Here is a 20,251-nt window from a genome sequence, read left to right on the forward strand (position 1 = left end):
AAATAGAAGAAAACTAAAATTATATTTTTAAATTATAAAAATTATAAATTAAATTAAAAAAATATATCATAAAAATAATAAATAAAAGAGAAAAATGGTAATAAAATAGAAATTATAATTTAAAATAAAAAATTAACTTTAATTTAAATTAAAAATTATCATTCAAATTACTATCCTCATTAAAAAATTTAATAAATTAAAAAAAAATAATTAAATAAATTATGAAAAAAATTTAAAAAAATTAAAAAAAAAGAATAAAAAAACGTCGAAGGGAACGGCGTTTTCTCCTTTCCCCCCTTCTTCTCTCCTTCTCCCTCTTCTCCTTTCTCCTCTTCTCCCTTCTCCGGCGTCTCTCCGACAGCACGGCGGTGAGCTGCCTCCTCTCTCTCCCTCTTCCTCTCTCTCCCTCTTTTTAAAAAATTTAAAAAATAAAAATTACCAGAAAGAAAGTCAAGGGGTCGACTCACAGAGTGTGGCAGCCAAAAATTTTGCGTGCCGTTAAACTCTTTTAGCCATGAGTCGATTCATGGGGTCGACTAAAAAATATAAATCTATTTTTCTTAGAAAATACGCTTTCAAAAATATTGAAATTGCCTCTAATAGATTACACATCTTTTGTTCTTGCTTTTGAGACTTCAGAATCATATCTGATAAAATTATGATTTTTTTCTTCATTTTTTAACTTTTTAATGTATTTATTTTTTGATCAAAATTTAATTCAAATTAAAATTTTTTAAGTCACATTTATAAAATATCTGAAAAAATAAATTATAATTAATTTAATTACATTTTATTCTTTTATGAAATATTTTTTTATAATTTTTATAATTTTATTTTTTATTTTTAATTTTCTTCCACTTTTATCTTTTTGACATTCTATTACGTATTTTTTTCTTTATTTAAAATATTTTTTAAATATCAATATTTAAATTAATTTAGTTATTTAAAATATTATTTTTAATTTTAATTATAATTTTAATTCTTATTTCTTAAAATTAAAAAATATAAACTTTGTTCTTCAATTGCAATTAGAATTTCTATTTTTTTTCAATTCTTTATCTTTTTATGAAATTTTTTTAGTCGATTTTTATATTTTATTTAAAATTTTTTTTAATTAAATTAATTTTAATTTGAGAAATTAATTTAAAAAAATATTTTTATTTCACTTAATCTTTAAAATTTTATTTTTTTTAAAATTTAAATTTAGAATTCTTATTTTTTATGACTTTTTAAAAATTTTAACTTTTTAACTTTTCATCATTTTTTAACTTATTAATGTATTTTTTTAATCAAAATTTAATTCAAATTTAATTTTTTTAAGTCACATTTATAAAATACCCTAAAAAAGAAATTGTAATTAATTTAATTTAATTTTATTCTTTTATGATATATTTTTTCTAATCTAATTTATAATTTTTATAAATTTAAATTTAAATTTTAGTTTTTTTTCATTTTTATCTTTTTGATATTCTATTACGTATTTTTTTCTTTTATTTATAATATTTTTTAAAAATTTATATTTAAATTAACTTAGTTATTTAAAATATAATTTTTAATTTCATTTACATTTATAATTCTTATTTCTTAAAATTAAAAATTATAAAGTTTGTTATTCAATTACAATTATAATTTCTATTTTTTTTTGAATCTTTTTTAAATTAATTATTTTTAATTTGAGAAAGTAATTTGAAATAATATTTTAATTTCAATTAATCTTTAAAATTTTATTTTTTTTAATTTTTACATTATAATTCTTTTTTTTTATTTTTTAAAAATTTTAAAATTTATAATTTTTTTAAAAATTTTTAGAACAAGTATTTCGAATGATATTTTTCAATTAAATTTTAAATTTTTATTTCTTTCAAATTTCTTTCTCTTTTTTTTTTTTCTATGATAATTTTTTTTTATTTCTTAAGATTTTTTTTGACATCTTTTAAAAAATATTTTAAATAAAAAATCTAAAATAATTTTTTTAATGAATTAAAAATTTAAATCTTTATATTTTAAATTTCAATCAAAATTACAATTTTAATTTATTCATTATTTTTAAATTTTAAAAAACCAATTTTGCCATTATTTCACAATTTTTTACCTTTTTTTTGAGGGAAAATTTGAAAACGCCGTTTTGGCGTTTTTAAAAATGCCATTCACGATGGCGTTTCTTTTTTTTTTTTTTGGGACGACGCCACCGTGAAAAAGGGGGGGTAACGTGGAAGGAGAAAAAACGTCATTCAAAATGACGTTTTTCTCTTTTGCATTAGTTTGATAAATAAATTTAATTTTGATATATTTTGATATTTATTTTTTTTTTTTGAATTATTCTGAAAAAGAGCTCATTTCCTTCGTCCCTTCTTTTATCTTTTGCTCGCCGGCGCAGGTAGATTCTGTTTCCTCGACCTTTGCAACCTTGGAACCACCCTCTACTATTTAAAAATATTTATTTATTTATTTATTTTTTCACTTATAACCCGTTCGCCTTTTCGAATGTCGATACTATTATATTTTGTGCACCTGAGGATTCATGAGCTCCTAATCAAGACCGTCGATGACCTATTCAGCTTCAGGATCTCAAAAACGAACGGTATAGATTAAGCGCTGCTTGATAAGTCCATCGCTCCCCTAAGCCAATCTCTTCTACTTAAAACCCTAGAATTCCTATTCCTTCCTTTTCTCTCCCATCTTCTCTGTCGCTCTGGGATCTTGCGGAGCGAACTAATTCCTTCCTCTCTGAAACCCCATCGATCGATCAGTGAGGATGGCTTCCTCCTACGAGTACGACGATCCATCCTACGACTCGCGCTCGTACCCGCCGTCGTCATCCCAGGCTTCGGACCAAGGCTACGACCCCAATTTCGTGCCGGACTCCGTGAAGACTTTCGTGGTCCACCTTTACCGCCACATCCGGGAGAAGAACGTGTACGAGATCCACCAGATGTACGAGGGGAGCTTCCAGCGCCTGAGCGACCGGATGTTCCGCGAGAGTCCCTGGCCGTCGGTGGAGGCCGTTGCCCCCTACGTCGACAATGACCACGTCTTCTGCCTCCTCTACCGAGAGATGTGGTTCCGCCACGTCTACGCCCGCCTCTCCCCCACGGGGCGTCAGCGGGTCGAGTCCTGGGACAACTACTGCAGCCTCTTCGGCGTCGTGCTCCACGGCGTTGTCAACATGCAGCTTCCTAACCAGTGGCTGTGGGACATGGTGGACGAGTTCGTCTACCAGTTCCAGTCCCACTGTCAGTACCGGGCCAAGCTCAAGAACAAAACGGAGGAGGAGTTGCAGCTGCTGCGGCAGTATGGCCAGGTATCGGTAGCAAAAAAGAAAAAAAGTTTTAGAGTGTCAAAATTGTTGTTGTTCAACTTTGGTTTTCTGTTTTGGAACTTACACCTTTGGAAAAATTGGATTTTGATTGGTTTTGTGCAGTCTTGATTTTGTATCATTTCCTGGAAGATAATTTGGAGTAGATTTTGGTGCATTGAGAATGCTTTAGATTTTGATGTCTTCTATGATGAATAATGTTCAAGTGTAACAGAATATAAGAAAAACTTGAAAACCATTTTGTTCTTGATGTGTAATTTGAGAATTTGGTACTTGGTGATGCAAATCATTCAGTTGCATATAAGAACAAAGGTTGTAAGGGTATTCTGCGAATAAAGTACACTAGGAAGTTTTTTTGGTGCTGGTGTTCCAAAATTTTGGTATTGAGATTTATATGAGAAGTGTCCAACTGGAAGGCCTAGTAAAAATAATGAATTTAAACTGTTTTTACACCACCTTAAGTATACCATATAGTTGAGTTTTTATGCATAGTGGAAGGAGAGCAAACAGAAAGATCATTTGTCAGCAAGAAGAAATATTTAGAGGAATTACATGCAGATGAGCTAGTCGTGGTGTGTGCATTGAGGTTCAAAAGGTGGTAAAGTAAAATTGGGAGTCATTCCTAAGAACGTATACCTTGTTATGTATTAGGAGAGATTACTTTTGAGCAGAATCTGCTTGATGTATGTTATTTGAAGATGATTTGGTTTTAGTGCTAATTGATGAGATCTCATAGTTGATCAGGTCAATGTGGTTATTATTATTTAACTTGTCGCATACTGATTGACAAATCACTTTTTGACAGAATTTGTATCGAATGCTTTACCTGAAGATGATTTATTTAGATGTAGTGTTAACTGCTGAGATGGATATACGTCTAGGTTTTTTTATCATTCCAATATAGAGTAAAAAGCTATCACTTACCATATACTAATATTAATGCAAGTCAGGAGGGAGACTGAGTAAGATGAGAGAAGAGGAATTGTGCGGGCACATGTATATTGGTTAACAGTTCTTTCCTGAAATTTTTATTTTAACTGGGGATAAAATTATGTTTCATTTTTTAGAGAGTTTTTGTAATTGTAATCATCAAATTTGATGGGAAGTGGAGACTAATTAAAATCTTGGTGCTTTAACGCACCCCTTATTTATTTATTTGTTTTCCACCCAACTTCCAAGTTTAAAGGGAACACCACTATTAAAGTGGAAATCTCGAGTGCACTAGTGTGGCTCCATCGCTCAAGAAAAAAGAATGGTTTCAGAAGGATCGATGAGAGGCTGTGCTGCAATCTGAAAAAAGAAAAGTTAAAAAGAGGAGGTGGTAATTCGCCGTGCTGCAATGTGAGACTTTGAGAAGGGCCACTATTGTCACCTCATAGGCATATTTCTTTTTCTTATGGGATAATAGGAGTCTATTGACTTTTACTACTCTGATCATGCCTTGAAGCCTCAGTAATCAGATTAGATTGGACATGTAAAAGAAAAGGTTGACTGAGACCGATCTAGTGGAACAGCATCGGATTAGGCTATCAGATAAAAGATGTAGGGTGGTGGGGGTGGGGAGGGTTGATACTGTTGTATTTTTAGCGAAATTTAACTCATTGGAATGTGTGAACCTATAGCATTACTATATGACTGAGTTCATCTATATCCCTGACAGACAGACTTACATGTCATATTTTAGATATGATTCCTAGGCTGTTGTTGCTTTTTCTTTTTCTTTTTTTTTTTCCCCTTTTTTTTTGGGGAGGGGGATGGTTTGAAATTGTTGCATACTTATTTACAAACTGGTTATTGTTCTCTTTATCTTTGGTTTTCTTCAGTTCCTTAGCATTCTGACCGAAGTTCTGTGGGGGATGCATATCTCTGTTTTATTTGTAATGGATTTCAATCTCATAGTGGTCAAAATGCAATGTAGTATGATAGTCTTCACATGCAATTTGTCTTCTTTCTTTCTTTTCTTTTTCTTTTTTCTTTTTTCTTTTTTTGGTTAATGCATCCTTGATGCTGTTAAAATGGTGATCATGTTGTGCACTAATGCTCCTTCATAGCCAATAGTTTACATCATGCATGGGGTGCATAAACAGAAGGTTTTATGTCAGAGTGCTTGTCTTTATTTTTCATCTTAGCTTGAATGCAATGTTAAGTTTCATTACAATGTTATATTGACTTGGTTCAATCCTGTCATGTCTATTTCTTGTAAATATTTACAGTCTGATGTTTTGGTGTGTGATATGTACGAGGAAGCAAGTGTGTATGTATGATAGCTGTTGGGCATCTCATTGTATATCCATCTAAGACTCATAAGTGACTTTCTCTAGGTCAGTACATGATAAGCTGGCTTTTTTGGCTGTTCATAGACATGGATTATACATGCTGCATGTTTTCTTTTACACATATACAATTATATCATGCTAGCTGTCATCTTATCACCCTGGTTCTTGTTGAATCTTGGTAGGCATGGAATGTGTATGGTGTTCTCAATTTTTTGCAAGCTCTTGTGGAGAAATCCATGATCCACCAGATTTTGGAACGTGAGAAAGAAGGGTTGGAGCAATTTACTGCTACAGATGGATATGATTATGAAGGTGGAAGCAATGTATTGAAAATGTTGGGTTATTACAGCATGATTGGGTTGTTGAGAGTGCATTGCCTGTTGGGTGATTACAGTACGGGCCTAAAGTGTTTGGCTCCAATCGACATCAGTCAACAAGGTGTTTACACTGTTGTGATTGGAAGCTATATATCTTCAATATATCACTATGGGTTTGCAAACCTGATGTTACGAAGGTAAGGTGCTTTGTCAGCCTTCTTTTTTCTCAGTTCTTTTTTTTTTTTTAATAAATATTATCTGTTGTGCTACTAGGGAAGGACAGTTCTTTACTAGTTGGTCTGTATTTAGGCATATTTCATGGAGATCATATGTTGTTATGAAGATTTTACTGGTTATTTCTGTTTTTTCCTTTTGCTAATATCATGACCATCATATTGCATGTGTTCCTTTTATCTCATTTTGTATCTTTTTTGGCCATTTCTATGTGAGTTCTGAAAATAATGTAAGTTAGGATATCATTTTTTACTATGTATCGTATTTTATTCTCTTTCTGTTTCTGTAACATATACGTAGATGTATGATTATGCATGACTTTGCCTTGCATCAGTTTGTTGCAGATAGAACCTGCTTCAGAAATTGTATCATAATACTTAAACATGTCTTTTAATATATCATTCATGCATATCATCTAACAAGAGAAGTCTAAATCATGATTAGCCATTCTAAATTTGACTTCTGCGAATTGCTCCATGCTGATGTAGGATTCTTGGAGGAGTAAAACATTGCAGATTCACCCCATATTTTATTACTAGTGGGGTCCAATGTTAATCCATTAATGATCATATAACATAGCACAGAAGTATTGTTTGGTGAATGGGACTCTTTCTGAACTTAGCAGATGAGACTTGGAATTGAGATATCACGTTAGTTCTGTTTATGTTTCCTAGTAAAATTTAAACCATTAGAAGTATGCGATTTACAATCACTTGAATCATTCCCAATCTTTCCTGGAGGTTGACTAAATCCATATTGATAGAGAAATGTGATGGTCCGACAATATGTGAAATACTGCGGTATTGGTTGGAGAATATGCTTTGGCTTTATACCTTTTTAAAATAATATGTTTGTTCTAAGAATTTGTTTGGTCTATGTAAGGGTTTGTGGTGCTGTTAATTTTGTTGGACGTACCTCACTTTGGGTCATGGATTGGGGGAGACTTTCTACGATAAGATATATACTTGCTACCATAATTTTGCTGGTGCACTGAGGCTATGTAAGATACATACTTGATGACAGTGAGAACACTTCTCATAGTCTTCCTGGTAAATTTAGTTGCTGGTGCATTGAGGCCATGCACAACTTTACCTATTTTAGTGAATTTGACAAGTGTCTTACTATTATGAAGTTTTGCTGTTCTGATGCTATCCCTTGATGTCTCATTGATAACACCTGCTACTTCTTATGTTTAGCAAAAACAAGTATGAGTCAGTATTTTAGGAGCGGGGAATTTTATAGAAATGAACGGCCAGCTTGGGTAACATGCAAAATCTATCAACATATTTCTTAGAATTTTCTGAGTTTTCCCTCTGGTTTAGCCAACACCTGCCAGAGCTTGCAAACATTTTTTCCCTCCTGGTTAGTATGTAATGTATATAGTGGTTTGTTGCATTTTATCTTTGTATTGCTTGTCAATCTAGTATTCTATTACTTTTCTTTAAGCACATGCTGGAAAGATCTTACATAATTCATGAAGCTTTCATCTTAATATTGCTAAGTTACATGCATAGTATTGTTTCCTTGGTCTTTTAGGTCTATTCACTTCGTTCCAATTTTCGCGCTTTTTTTTTTTTTTTATGTGGTTTCTGTTTGATCACCTAGTTTTCTGTATGCTTATGGAAAGGTATGTTGAGGCAATATGTGAGTTCAATAAAATCCTTCTGTACATTCTGAAGTACAAGCAGTATCATCAGAAATCTCCACAATATGATCAGATTCTTAAAAAAAATGAACAGATGTATGCTTTGTTGGCAATCTGCCTGTCGCTGTGCCCCCAGACAAAACTTGTCGAGGAGAATGTTAGTGCTCAGTTGAAGGATAAGTACAATGAGAAGATGTTGAAGATGCAGCGATATGATGATGAAGCATTTGCTGTGTATGATGAGCTTTTCTCATATGCCTGCCCCAAATTCATCACTCCATCAGCTCCTGTTCTAGAGGAGCCGCTTACAAATTACAACCAGGTAGTTGCTTTCTTTATTGCATATCATGTTGATTGCATTGAATCTGCCTTTGGTTTGTAATTTAGATGAATACTGTTTTGATTTTGTTTTGGCACCATTATTTGTGCTGCATTGATATGCTGAGCCATATGGATTTCACTGAATTAGTTGTCTGAGGCTCTGAGCTACACATATGGTTTGTAAATGATTGATAGGAGTGTTTTGAACCCATTATTGGAGAAAAAATGACTTCAAAATGTGAGCTACAAGCAAATAGACCTGCATCTCCAATGATATACAAATGCATCTTTTACAACTTGTCTTTTGACAGATAGCAGTTCTAGGCATCTTTATGATATCTATAAAGGGGCAGCCAGTGCACGAGGCTCCTGCTATTGCAGGATTTGAGGAGGGTCAAACGTGCGGAGAGGCTGTTTCATGTTTCGAACATGTGACCTCCAAGTTGCAATGGAGGAACCTTACCGTTACACCAAGTCTTATCTCATTTTTACAACATCTGTAGTTTGGTTTAATAATATATCCAGTTATCTAATTATTATTCACAAATAAACTTCCCAATCAAAATGGCGATTCCTCACATTCTGTTAAGGCCTGGTGGAGTTACTGATCAGCATGCTGGCTCACTGCAGGATGCTTATAGGCTGCAACTGAAGTTGTTCCTTTATGAGGTGAAGCAACAACAGTTGCTTGCTGCTGTTCGCAGTTTCTTGAACTTGTATTCAACCATATCGGTAGGAAAACTTGCTGCATATATGGAAGTGGATGAACCCACATTGAGGTCAGTGGTTTCTCAGTCTTTCTTATCTTGATCATTGATATCATCTATCATTGCCAAAGAAATGGGATTTCTTCATTATAATTTGAAAAGTGTGCATCAGGGAGGGGTTGTGCATTTTCTTTTGACGCTAGGAATCAAAATTTGACTATACTTTTAGTTAATGGAGTTTTTTTTTTTTTTTAATATTTTAAATCTTGTTGAGCTGTAAATGATTTCATGACCACTTGCTAACAATTGCTTGCCGACAGAACAAACTTGATGGCATACAAGCATAAAATGCATTCTGTTGATTCTGATGGAAAGATCATTCCAAATGCAGATGTGGAATTCTACATTAATGAGGTAATTTTTGTCTGCATTCCTTGAATTTGGAATAAAACTTTTAGTGATATCTGGCCATAGCATATTTATATTGTAAGAATGGTCATTTCTTGGAAAATATTAAATTCAGTTGTCATACCCTGGTTTTTTATTCTTAATGCTGGTCACCTGACTACTATCAGATGGTTGATGGTTAATGATTAAGGCCATCGCATACAGAGGAAACACAGAAGTGATCTATTGAATAGGAAAATTTTGTGTCACAAATGTTAAAATACTTGCTTTCTTGTTCCATGCTCACCCTTTGATTACTCTGTAGGCTTCTTGTTTGTGAGCAGGTATGGTGGTTTGTTGTCAATAATGTTTTTGCAATGCAGGATGTTATACATGTTGTTGAACCTAAGTCTATAAAGCGATATGGTGATTATTTTCTGCGCCAGATTTTAAAGGTTTGTTATATATCTTCACTCTTCCTGCTGTCTGCTATTTCTGCCTCATCTTGCAGCTGCTGCTGCTGTTATCAATGATACTTTGTGCTGCAGCAGCACCAGCTGTTATCATGTACATAAACTGCCTTGTCCTATCACCTGTATGCTAATTCTGTATCTGGCCTCTTTGATGTTGCAGTTTGAGGAGATGATCAGTGAGTTGGACAGAGTAAAGCTGGACTGAATCTGTCCATGCCAGAGTGGTGCATGCGGTTCTTTTGTAGGTGCACGCTTTTCTTTTGTAGCCAGCATTTTTGTTTCTCTTTGCTATCCCGCAAGGGCTTTACTTGCTGGCTTTAGATGAGTTGTTTGACAATTATAATGGGAAGATATTTTGATTAGAGATGCAGAGTAGAATCCACTGTTTTTTTGCTCATTAAATGGTTAATGTGCTTCCTTATGGTTGAGTAATTTAATTTACTCATCTATGATTTATAATATTTTATAATGAATTGCTATTGCTATTGATGTAGCTAACATTACAGTGAGACTTATTTTCAGGTGTTCCATTTCATGCATTTCCATCAGAGTGAGAAAACTGAATATGAACCTGTATTGTTGGGTATGACTCATGATCAGGTTGGTTTCCCGTTTTACAATTTTGCCTCGCAAAGGAACTGATTGGAACTGCATTTATTTTTTTTCTTTTCTTTTCTTTTCTTTTTCTTCTGTGTGTGTGTGTGTGTGCTGACCATCACCTTGATAGCATAATACAAAAGTTAGGCACTTTAATCCAGTGACATGAGGCCTACAGTAGGATGTGGAGGGGGTAAATAGAGTACCGGACATATAATTACTGAGGTCTGTACGTGAACCCCTTTTTAGCATAGATAGATGATTGCTGCATTTTTTGTGGTGTAAGTATCTGAAGTTGATCACAAAATGCACCGACAACAAATGGTTTCCACCATTCTTATAATGGTTGTGCCTCACTTTCTCAACATCTAATCACATATCCTTCAATTTCTTTGAGAGGATTTAGCTAACACTTGAGGATCATCAGCTAGAAAGCTTTTGTTCATGGGGTACTATAAGTCTCGAGAGGAATTGTATGGAAAAGGATCTGCATAACTTTGTATGGTTGTATGTATGAGTTATATAGTTTGTGTATGACTTGACAAGAGGTTTTCTGCAATTTAAAAGATTGAAAAATGAGAAACTACTATGAATTTTTACAATATCAATGATTGTTTAAACCTACTGATGAAACGTGATAATAGTTTAGCATGAGTTATCTAGAAAGAGAATCTTCCAGCCTCTATTGCTCTTTAGTGAAAAGAAATTCATGCTATCTATGTGGTGCCTTAATGAGCATCTAATAAGTAAGTTATCTATAATCTCATTTAAGGATGCAGAATAAGTGATTGGTAGCTTCAAGGAGGGGAGGAAAAGGTGATCAGGAGCTAGAAAAGTATGTATAGTATTGTGGATAAGGAAGCACCCAGTGTGTCAAACAGAAGTAGCACTTTCCCATCTACAAATGGGGGGAAGAACCACTGATCACTTTCTAATTCGTCTGTTAAGGCTCTAACATGCTTCTGAATTATCTACATTCAAATCCAAGTTGTCTCTCTCCCTATCGGTGTCCATTTTCAAGTGTCCTTTGCTCTGTAGAACCCCTAAATGGCGAGCTCTTGGGCTTCTCAAGCCTCTCAAATTCTCAAGCTTCTTTATATATGAGAATTTCTTTGTCGCAATGTTAGAAGGCTTCTTGAGTTTTTCCATGTCCTCATTCAAATTCCCTGAATCCTTTTCTGCTTCTGCATCTGGATCAAAATGCCAACCCATGAAATCTGACAGTGTCATTGATATGGGTGCTTTCCTCAACTTCTCTAATTCTTCCTTTGGGTCCAGTTTCTTCGCCATTCCTGTTGTGTCTGAATCGGACATCTTCAATTCACGATGTCACAGTGAATGCTCAGCTTTTTAGAACCCTGGAGTAGCTTTCCAAAACAACCTGCCCAACATCCTGCAGAAAATTCAGTAGATGTTTGAGAGCTTGCTTTTGTTGTTCTTTAGTTGAGGGAAAAAACATGTTATTTTAGGATAATGAGGAAAGAGAGTTTACTCTGTTGTACTGGATTTTGCTGATTGAGGAATGCCAGGAAATCTTTGCTTGATAAGGTGTAAGATGGTTTCTGCTCTGTCTTCAAATTGCCCCCTCTTCTCCAAGCTGACGGTAGAACCCCAAGATAGCTTGCCATCCTTATTGTGCATCTTCCTCTTCCAAATTACAACGGATGCTTCAATCTGATTTTTAAGGTCAAGGACCTCGTGCTGCCTCATAGACAAGTCCATTGATTCAAGAAACTCTTCAGGGTCAAACACTTCCACAGTAATTATAGATTGCATCTCCAAGGCTTGACCTCCCTTTCTGTCATGAGGAGAAAAAATGCCCAACTCAGGAAATAGATATCATTAACAGATAATTAGAGTGAGCATGCTTCTTTTTCTTCCAACAATAATGAGGATCAGGAAAAATAAATAATACCATCTCGTGGGAAGGTTCGTTTAGAAATTGAACACATACTGTCAGAAAGGGAAATGATCGGTTTACTAGTTATGTTTGATCATCTGGTATGCAGACTGATAGTTCTCTGGTGAACTTCATGGAAAACGATTGGGGCCCCAGCATAATAGTCCTTTTCATTATTTATATATGATTAAAGTGACAATTGGACGGAAGTGCCATGGTTAAAAGAACAGGAACGAGGATCACTCAGGAAGAAGCGTGACCTTTCACAAGTCATTTTAGACGTTAAAATTCATGTGCCAAAGTGTTAATTCTGGTATGTATTATTTATGCAATGGAGTCAGTGAATATTGAATCTGCATTTATATTGTGCATCCTGATAACGTTAACTGAAAAATGATATCATTCTATGGTGGCATCTCAGTCGGAATTTCATGATTGGTTTTATAATAACAATAAAAAAAAGGAATTTCATGATTATGTGGCCTTGCAGCACATATTAGCAGGATAATATAAAAAAAATTAAATGAGGGTCTACCTTTGGTACCGATTCAATATACACATCAGGGACCTACATTTCCATAAGCTGAGCATTTATAGCCATAGCTGCCTTGAGAACTTGCTTTACGGACTCTTTTTGGTATAACAACCATCGTCTGGTGACCTTAGAGAGCGCATTTAGAGGAACTTTGACAGTGGGAAGCCACCATTTGTCATACTTCCTCTTTGCATTCCCCTTCTCAGACTCATCACCATCCCGTGGTACATACCAAAATTCATCCTGGTCTTTGAAGTTGTCAAGATAGCTCTGTATTCTTATGGAAAAGCATATGAAATTAGAATTGATATCTTCATAAACAATAAAAGATTTCAGCTTTTTTTTTTTTTTTGGACAAAAAAGAGGGTTGGGCTATCTCACGATGAGCATTGCGTCAAGCTTGCGTAAGGCAGGGATGTTAGACTAAAGATCTCTGCGTTGCTGAGTTACCATTATCTGTAGAGACAAGAAAATGACAATCAAATTCATGCAGATTTGAGGCAGATCGCTATATGTAGCGCTTAAATGTGGAAGTACTAGTATGATGATGATCTTAGGATGGAATAAGAAAAGAAGGAAAAGAAAGAAAAAGTTCATTTATGACCTCCATGTGTGATCCATCTTTTGATATCTGTTGTGAAGGAACAAATTCTACAAAATGATCGGTGACAGATAAAAAGCCAATCAATTTCTCGACGCCACCTTGCTTTCCTTTCAGCAGACATTAGTTCGGAACGCCATTGCTCACCAAATACAGAAGCTGCAATAATCAGAAAAGAAAAATAAAAGGCTATTGGAAATAATTTTGATTTGTGCTCATAATGAGATATGAGAAGTATGTAAAGTGTAGAAAGATGTTTATGTCAATATCTAGCTCTAGTAACGCTGGTAAAAATAGGGTTTTTGACGTATTAGTCCTTTTCCAACCCAATCCGGAAACAGTTCACTTTTTCTTATAAAACGATATAAAAGTGTAACCAAAAAGAAAAAATGATATAAATGACCTGTTTTTTGATTGATAAAACAATCTTTGCTGCCTAGTTAATGATTGTCTTTAAGTTCTTTCAGTAACGAACCCTTTTTGGATGATCCATATCGCTGCTGTCCCTGTCTAAGATAATAAGAGTAGACTGGAATGAGGTTATAATCATCCAACATTAAGAGGCTAAGGGTGGTTTTTGGGGCACAAAATTAGATCAGAGTTAGAATCAGAATCGAAGTGGGAATCAAAATCAAAATGGCCATATCTCCTAAAGCATTTTGTTCGTGATTAGAATCGAAATTAAAATGAAAATCGAAATGACTGTATCCTCTGAAATATTTGGTTCGTGATTGAAATCGGAATGAAAATCTAAATTGGAAGTAGGAATTGGATTTTAGGAAGATCATATCATTCTCGTTGTCCCGAAATCGGAATAGGACTCCTAACTAAATGGTTAGAATGGGAGTCATCTATTCCCATTCCAGACCCCAAGTCTCTCTAACCGAGCATCTCTTAAGAGATTTATTAGTTGGATTGGATCAAACAAAGGCGGGCGTCATGGCTGGGATATGATTACTGCTGTAATTATTCAGGGTGTTTGGTTAGATAGAAATGCTAGGGTTGTCAGTGGCACTAAACATCGTGGGATGAATGTTATCCACACCGTGGAGAAATAGCTTAGGAATTGTTGTCAAAGTCCTTAAATCAAACACCAGCGAGAGGTTGCTGGATCAATCAGAAAACTCAGGCTGATAACTAGATTTTTGGTTGTTATTCTAATGTTTTCGCTTCTTTGCGTTGGCTCTTCTGCACCTAACTGTTTCTTAAAGAAAAAGGAAAAAAGAAAGGAGGACAATAAAATTCCCATCAAAACAGATCAGGTTGTACAATTCAATGCAGAGAGGATCATGGGTGCAGTCTTTGTATGGGTACCTTATTTGGTGTCTTTGTCGGCTGAACAGGCTGACGATGAATTTTCATTCTGAGGCTGTGAAACAATATTTAGATGATCCTTTTTGCTATTCAATGCAGAAAGGTCTATGTGTGCAGCCTCTTTGTGGTTATTTTGCTTGGCTTTGGTTTAGTCTGAACTGGCTGATGATGAATTCTTATTCTGAAGCTGGGAAACAATGTCCAGCCTATCCTGTCTCCAACCCAATACACAGAGCTTTATATGTGCAGCCTCTTTATGGTTTCTGTTACATACACTACACACAACCTTTAATTATACTGTACAAATAGTCTACTTCCAGATTCAATGATATATTCTTTCCCAGAACAGGAACAACAGGTTATCTCTGTTTCCCAAAAACAAGAACAATTGTCACAGTTTATTACGCATATTTGTGCAGTGGAATTTTGCTTTAGTTTTGGAGGTTCTTCACCTCTTCCATCAACATTTAGACCGTTTATGCAACATTTTTGGCAGCTTTTTCTCTTATAGTTTCTCACATTACTGTTATGCAATTTTGCCTAGTTGTATAGTCTTACAGTTCGTGTATTGGTACTTCAGAACCGAGCCTCCTTGTTGTCTTGGGCTCTGTTTTTTGCGGTTAACATTTTGTACTATATGATGTACCTTGTTTATTGAATAGAATGTAAATTTCTACCTTTCAAAGAAAAAAAAAAAAAAGATCAGGTTGCAATATTTTTCCTAAAAGTGGAAAATTTCATTCCTTTTTCCTCCCTAATGAGATGCTGTGACATATATTTTACAATGGCCAATGCTAAATCAGCAATTGAATCTCGTGTTGCGAAAACTAGAGTTATTACCAGTTAATGTAGATCGAACCAATATGCTCTCAATCATTTGTAGATATAGGAGTTGCTTGAAATTAAAATAAAGATGTCCAAATATATAAATCAACTTTTAAAGGATTCTTATTTTCAAAAATTTAGAAGATCATTAAAACAAAATATATTTTCAGTCAGCACTTACATTTGATTTCCTGCAATTAGTTTTCTTCCAATTGCCTATATGAAGTGTAGTAGGTGCTTTCTACGAATGGAACAAATGACGGAAAATTAATAATATTGGCAAGATTGCTGATGATATTAGACAGAGCCAGAGCTGAAGAAACTCCTTTTTCACCATCTGACATGTCTTCGCTTGAGAGTAGAGATAAAACTTTAATAGTCGGACCGATCATGAAAGGAATTATAGTTGGACATGCTTCGAAAACATCCATCAAAAGATGGGTGGTCGCACACATAAGCGCACGCACATATTGAAATACTAAAAAAAAAAAAATAGATAAATTCTGAAGATATTTGAACAATTTAGATAAACATCACATAAATATTCTTTTTTCGATGAACGCCTTAATATATGTATATGGCAGACGATGACGGTCCGATCATAATTCTTTCTATAATCGGTCCGACTATAAAAATTTTATCTTAGAAGTAGTTTTACAAACAAACCTCTCCTTCGTCAGCTTCATGTGTGAATCAGATTTACCAAATTAGATATTATCATCCAAACAATCTACATTATCCTACCAGATTATTAATTTTAGAGAGAAACTATCCAGACAAGATGATCGCTCAATAAAAAGATCACTGACCCTCAGGCCACTTAGCTTTGTCCCCGTATGATCAGAAAACCACACACACACACACACACACACACACACACACATATATATATAAAGGTCACGTTCTCCTCGTTCCCACCCACACCGTCCAGAATTAGGCTCTGCGCCAGGCGTCCCGAGATCTCGCATACCCCCTCCTTCCCCTGCACCAGCTTGTCGAGGCTTGCTCCGCGCTTGAGGAATCGAACCATAACACCTTCTACCGACTCGACCTTGGAGAAGATGCTGCGGAAGGGGGAGTGGTCATTTCTCTGAGAGGGAGAGCCAAGAAGTGGGAGGTGGGTGGACTTGGGAGATTGCCTGCTGAAGGAATTTGAAGAGAGCAGAAGTAATCCACCTATCGAAAAATGAAGCAAGGAGTCGGAATGGAAGAGAAAGGTGAGCACTTGATGGCTCTAAGACCTATATAATATTCAAGCTAGCAGATGGATAGGATGGACAAGCTGGGAGCTTGATGGCTTCAAGACCTATGAAATCAAGCTAGGAGATGGAAAAGAGACGAAAGGTGGCAACTTTTTTGTGTTGGAGAAGGCTTCGATGGAATGGGAGAAGGAATTTACCTCTTCAATAAGAGCAGGAGATGGATGGGAAGTTAAAAGGTAGGAGCTTGAAGCGGGAGATGATTGAAGAAATGGGAGAGAAAACTCAATCTTCCTATAGCCCAAGAAGCGCTTGGGCGGGTTCCTCTTCTGTTGAACCGCGAGAATGAGGGGGAGGATTCCTGGGGGGGATGTCTTCCATTACTATTTTTAAGAGCTCAAATGTAGGGTGCATGTTTGAAAACCGGGTTTGTTGGAGGAGAGGTGATGGAGTGAGTAGAATATTTCTGAAAGGAGTTTTCTTTTTTTAAGGTTGCGGCTGACAATTTATCTAAATTATTGATAATTTAAATTATTTTATTTGATATATTTTTTTAATGATAATTTAGATTATTTTTGTAATTCAGATTGTCTTATGGGAGGTGATCTAGATTGCTTTGAAAAAAAGATGGTTATCTAGATTATTATTTTTTTTAACAATGTTACAATAAAAATTTTGGATAAAATTATTTTTTAAAAAAATTATATAAAATTTATTGTCCAATCCTCTCCCCTCTCCCCACCTCACTCCGCGTGCACGCCCAGCCCGCAGCTCCTCCATCTCTCTTTGCCTGCCCGCGGTTTCTCCGTTCTTGTCCCCTATCATCTCTGTGGCTCCTTCATGTCCGTCCTCACCATCCTCATGGCTTCATATGCGCCCATCTCTCCCCACTCCTCAATGCCTGTGGTTTCCTATACGCCTCGGTCTATCACTTTTCTGTGCCACCTCCATCCACATTAATTCTGTTACTTTTCATAAAAAAAAAAAAGAAGAACATCGTAGCAAAATTACTAGAAATATTTTGAGAATTTGATATAATATTACAGATAATCTGATTGTCATACCAACTATGTTAATTAAAATTTTTTAATAATTTTATTAGAACATTATATGTGTATATCAAACACAGTAATCAATATTACTGGTAATCTAAAGATAGTAATTTATTTTGAAAATAATTTATATTATTTTTTAAAATTATTTGACGATGCATCAAATGCAACTTTATGGAGGGGAGCGAATGCGATTATTTGGAGGGTGGGCAAGAGATGGGGATGGTAAGTTTTCCGTTTGAAGCTGCAACGTTGGTGAAAAGCCCGGGAAATGCGCATAAGAATCCTCCTCCATCCACGGAGAAATTATTGGATGCACCAGCTCAGCAGCAGACCAATCCAACCACAAATCAACGTGCGCAAAGAGGGACAAAAGAAGGAAATAAGAAACAAAAAGAGAGAGAAATAATATAGATGTGTCGGTTAGTGGATGGATCTGGGTATGGATCAGGAGCTGGCCGCGCGTTAGTGAAAAGCTCACCCAGCCGATCATGGAGATAGGTTCCAATGTTAGTTCAACGGTGAGACGCATCTGCCAATGTGCAAGAGAATTCTTTCTCCGATATGTAACATTCATTCGGGAGGCATCTCTTGGCAACCAACATTGTTTAGTGTACAAAATAGTGGTCGGATCTCAGGTCTAAAAGACTTATTCGTTTGTGTAGTTGCTCCGCATCTACAGTGCCCGGTTCACAAGCTCTCATAGGATTAGACTGCTGCTCAGATTTTCTTGCAATATTGCTCTCACTACTCTTGGATTCGGCTTATTTGGTGCATGTGTGTACAGTTTTGTAAATCTCCATCCATTACTTCTTTAAGTTTGGTGATGTGATTGGGATCTCAGTTTTCGGATATCACAATGTACAGTCAACAGAAGCAAAAGGGTTTTTCCTTTCATTCAACAACGGGACTTAATAGTTTTTACTAACACATTGTGCTTATCTGTAATTTTATATCCTATGCTGCAGAGGATTTTTAGCTGGACTACTGGTACGCCTCCATGCTTCGACTACATTCCAGAATGGAGTATTGCTATAAAGTACTGTTTCAAAATATCTCATACAGTGCATCCACCAAGTTGGCTTTTTATTATATTCGCTTATCCACTTGCTATTTACTGAGTTTAGTGTACCATCTCCTCTACTGTTTCTATCCATATGTTGTTATTCTTTTGGGGTTGTATCTTATTTTTGGTCTACAGGTCCTGTTTCACTTTGGGTTATAGGTTCTGTTTCAGCTTCTGTCTCTTATGTTGGTTACAGTTCAGGTTACTATTTTGGTTTTGATTTGTATATTTGAAAAGACATTGTATACTTTTGGGTAAGCTAATGATATGGTTCTCTTCTGTTTAAAAACAAACAAAAAAAAAAAAGACTTATTCTCCCCGCCCGAGCGGGAATGATAGGGGGTGGACCTGGTCCAACTGAAACTTCACCACTTTATGGGGCTATCACGAGAGTCAATTTGGTTAGGCAGAAGACAAAGATATGGAAAATTGAAATATTATTTTGAGTAGTTCTGGAGACACCGGGCATAGACCTAAGATAATGACCCAAGTAATGGGAAAGAGGATGTAGCCAAAGCGTGTGACGATCTGTCGATCACCACCTCTGATGACACCACTAGATCTATATGGTTGGCCAATTTGTTAATGTTGAAGACAGAGAAGATGGTGGGTTCCCATGTTCTTCAAACAGCACAAGTGAGTTAGATTATTAGGGGAAATATAATAGTTATGATCTAGCTTAAGGAACTATCAGATGGAAGGAGAAAGTTTCCCTCTTGAATAGTGATCTATTTCTAGGAGAGTCAACCATACATATGCAGAATATGTGGATTGAGGAGCGACAGTGTCCACGCAATTGCTTGCTTTCATAGGGTGCCACCTCTTCAACTCTGATGAAAGGATTTGACCAAATGGAATAAAATAAAAGAACTGCAATGGCCAACCAGGCACAAAAACCCAGGTTTCTTTCTGAAACTCATGATCTATGGTGAATGGTCCACTCTTTCTTTGGCTTGCATAATTTGCAAGCTTGGTCTCTTAGCAGAGAAGGATCCAAACAAGTCTCGAAGCACCATGCATTTGACTTGCTAAAGTGTTGCAGCATAAGAATTTCAAATAAACTAAAGTTTTTTTTAGCAAGAATTGGCGGATCATTTGGGAGGATAGGTCTAATACTCTATGACAACAAAAACAGAAGGGTGAGAACAATAACAAATGGGTACCATGGGTGAAAACAGGATTTAGCCATTGATGTGAACCAATGCATTCTTCCACATCCCTACCTCGCAAACAGTAATGCTATCCAAATAACTCTTTTTTACTAGCAGAATGCGAGGAAGAAAGGATCCAAATTTGATTCGAAGTTGAGTTCTCCAAGTCTCTCTCCTTTGCTTAAAATGGCCGTGCCTTACAGATGCAAATTTCTTAGAACTTCAGGAGACCAAAAATTTTACTTTCATCCACTATAACTTGATATTTGGGAACTGCATTTCAGTTAGATAAGCCATTTGAATTCTAGAGTAAAATTGAAGGTTCTTACATTTTA

At 35.5% G+C, this 20,251-nt stretch overlaps 1 protein-coding gene across 1 annotated transcript; it reads left to right on the forward strand.

The window, feature by feature from the left end:
• Nucleotides 1–2,648: 2,648 nt before the first annotated feature.
• LOC105040830 (uncharacterized) lies at nucleotides 2,649–10,185 on the forward strand. The gene is made up of 7 exons (XM_010917532.4): nucleotides 2,649–3,301; nucleotides 5,775–6,106; nucleotides 7,771–8,110; nucleotides 8,740–8,888; nucleotides 9,137–9,230; nucleotides 9,587–9,658; nucleotides 9,837–10,185. The coding sequence occupies exons 1-7, from the start codon at nucleotides 2,756–2,758 to the stop codon at nucleotides 9,879–9,881; spliced, it is 1,578 nt and encodes a 525-aa protein (XP_010915834.1). The 5' UTR covers nucleotides 2,649–2,755; the 3' UTR covers nucleotides 9,882–10,185.
• The last annotated feature ends 10,066 nt before the right edge of the window (nucleotides 10,186–20,251 follow it).

This window comes from Elaeis guineensis, chromosome 3 (genome assembly GCF_000442705.2).
Source record: "Elaeis guineensis isolate ETL-2024a chromosome 3, EG11, whole genome shotgun sequence".
NCBI lineage: Eukaryota > Viridiplantae > Streptophyta > Magnoliopsida > Arecales > Arecaceae > Elaeis > Elaeis guineensis.

Excerpts from the sequence above, each read along its gene's own strand:
- LOC105040830 (XM_010917532.4), top strand. The coding sequence starts at position 2,756 with ATGGCTTCCTCCTACGAGTACGACGATCCATCCTACGACTCGCGCTCG. Across the intron at positions 8,889-9,136 it reads GTGGATGAACCCACATTGAG|AACAAACTTGATGGCATACA; the intron begins GTCAGTGGTTTC and ends GCTTGCCGACAG. Across the intron at positions 9,231-9,586 it reads TGGAATTCTACATTAATGAG|GATGTTATACATGTTGTTGA; the intron begins GTAATTTTTGTC and ends TTTGCAATGCAG.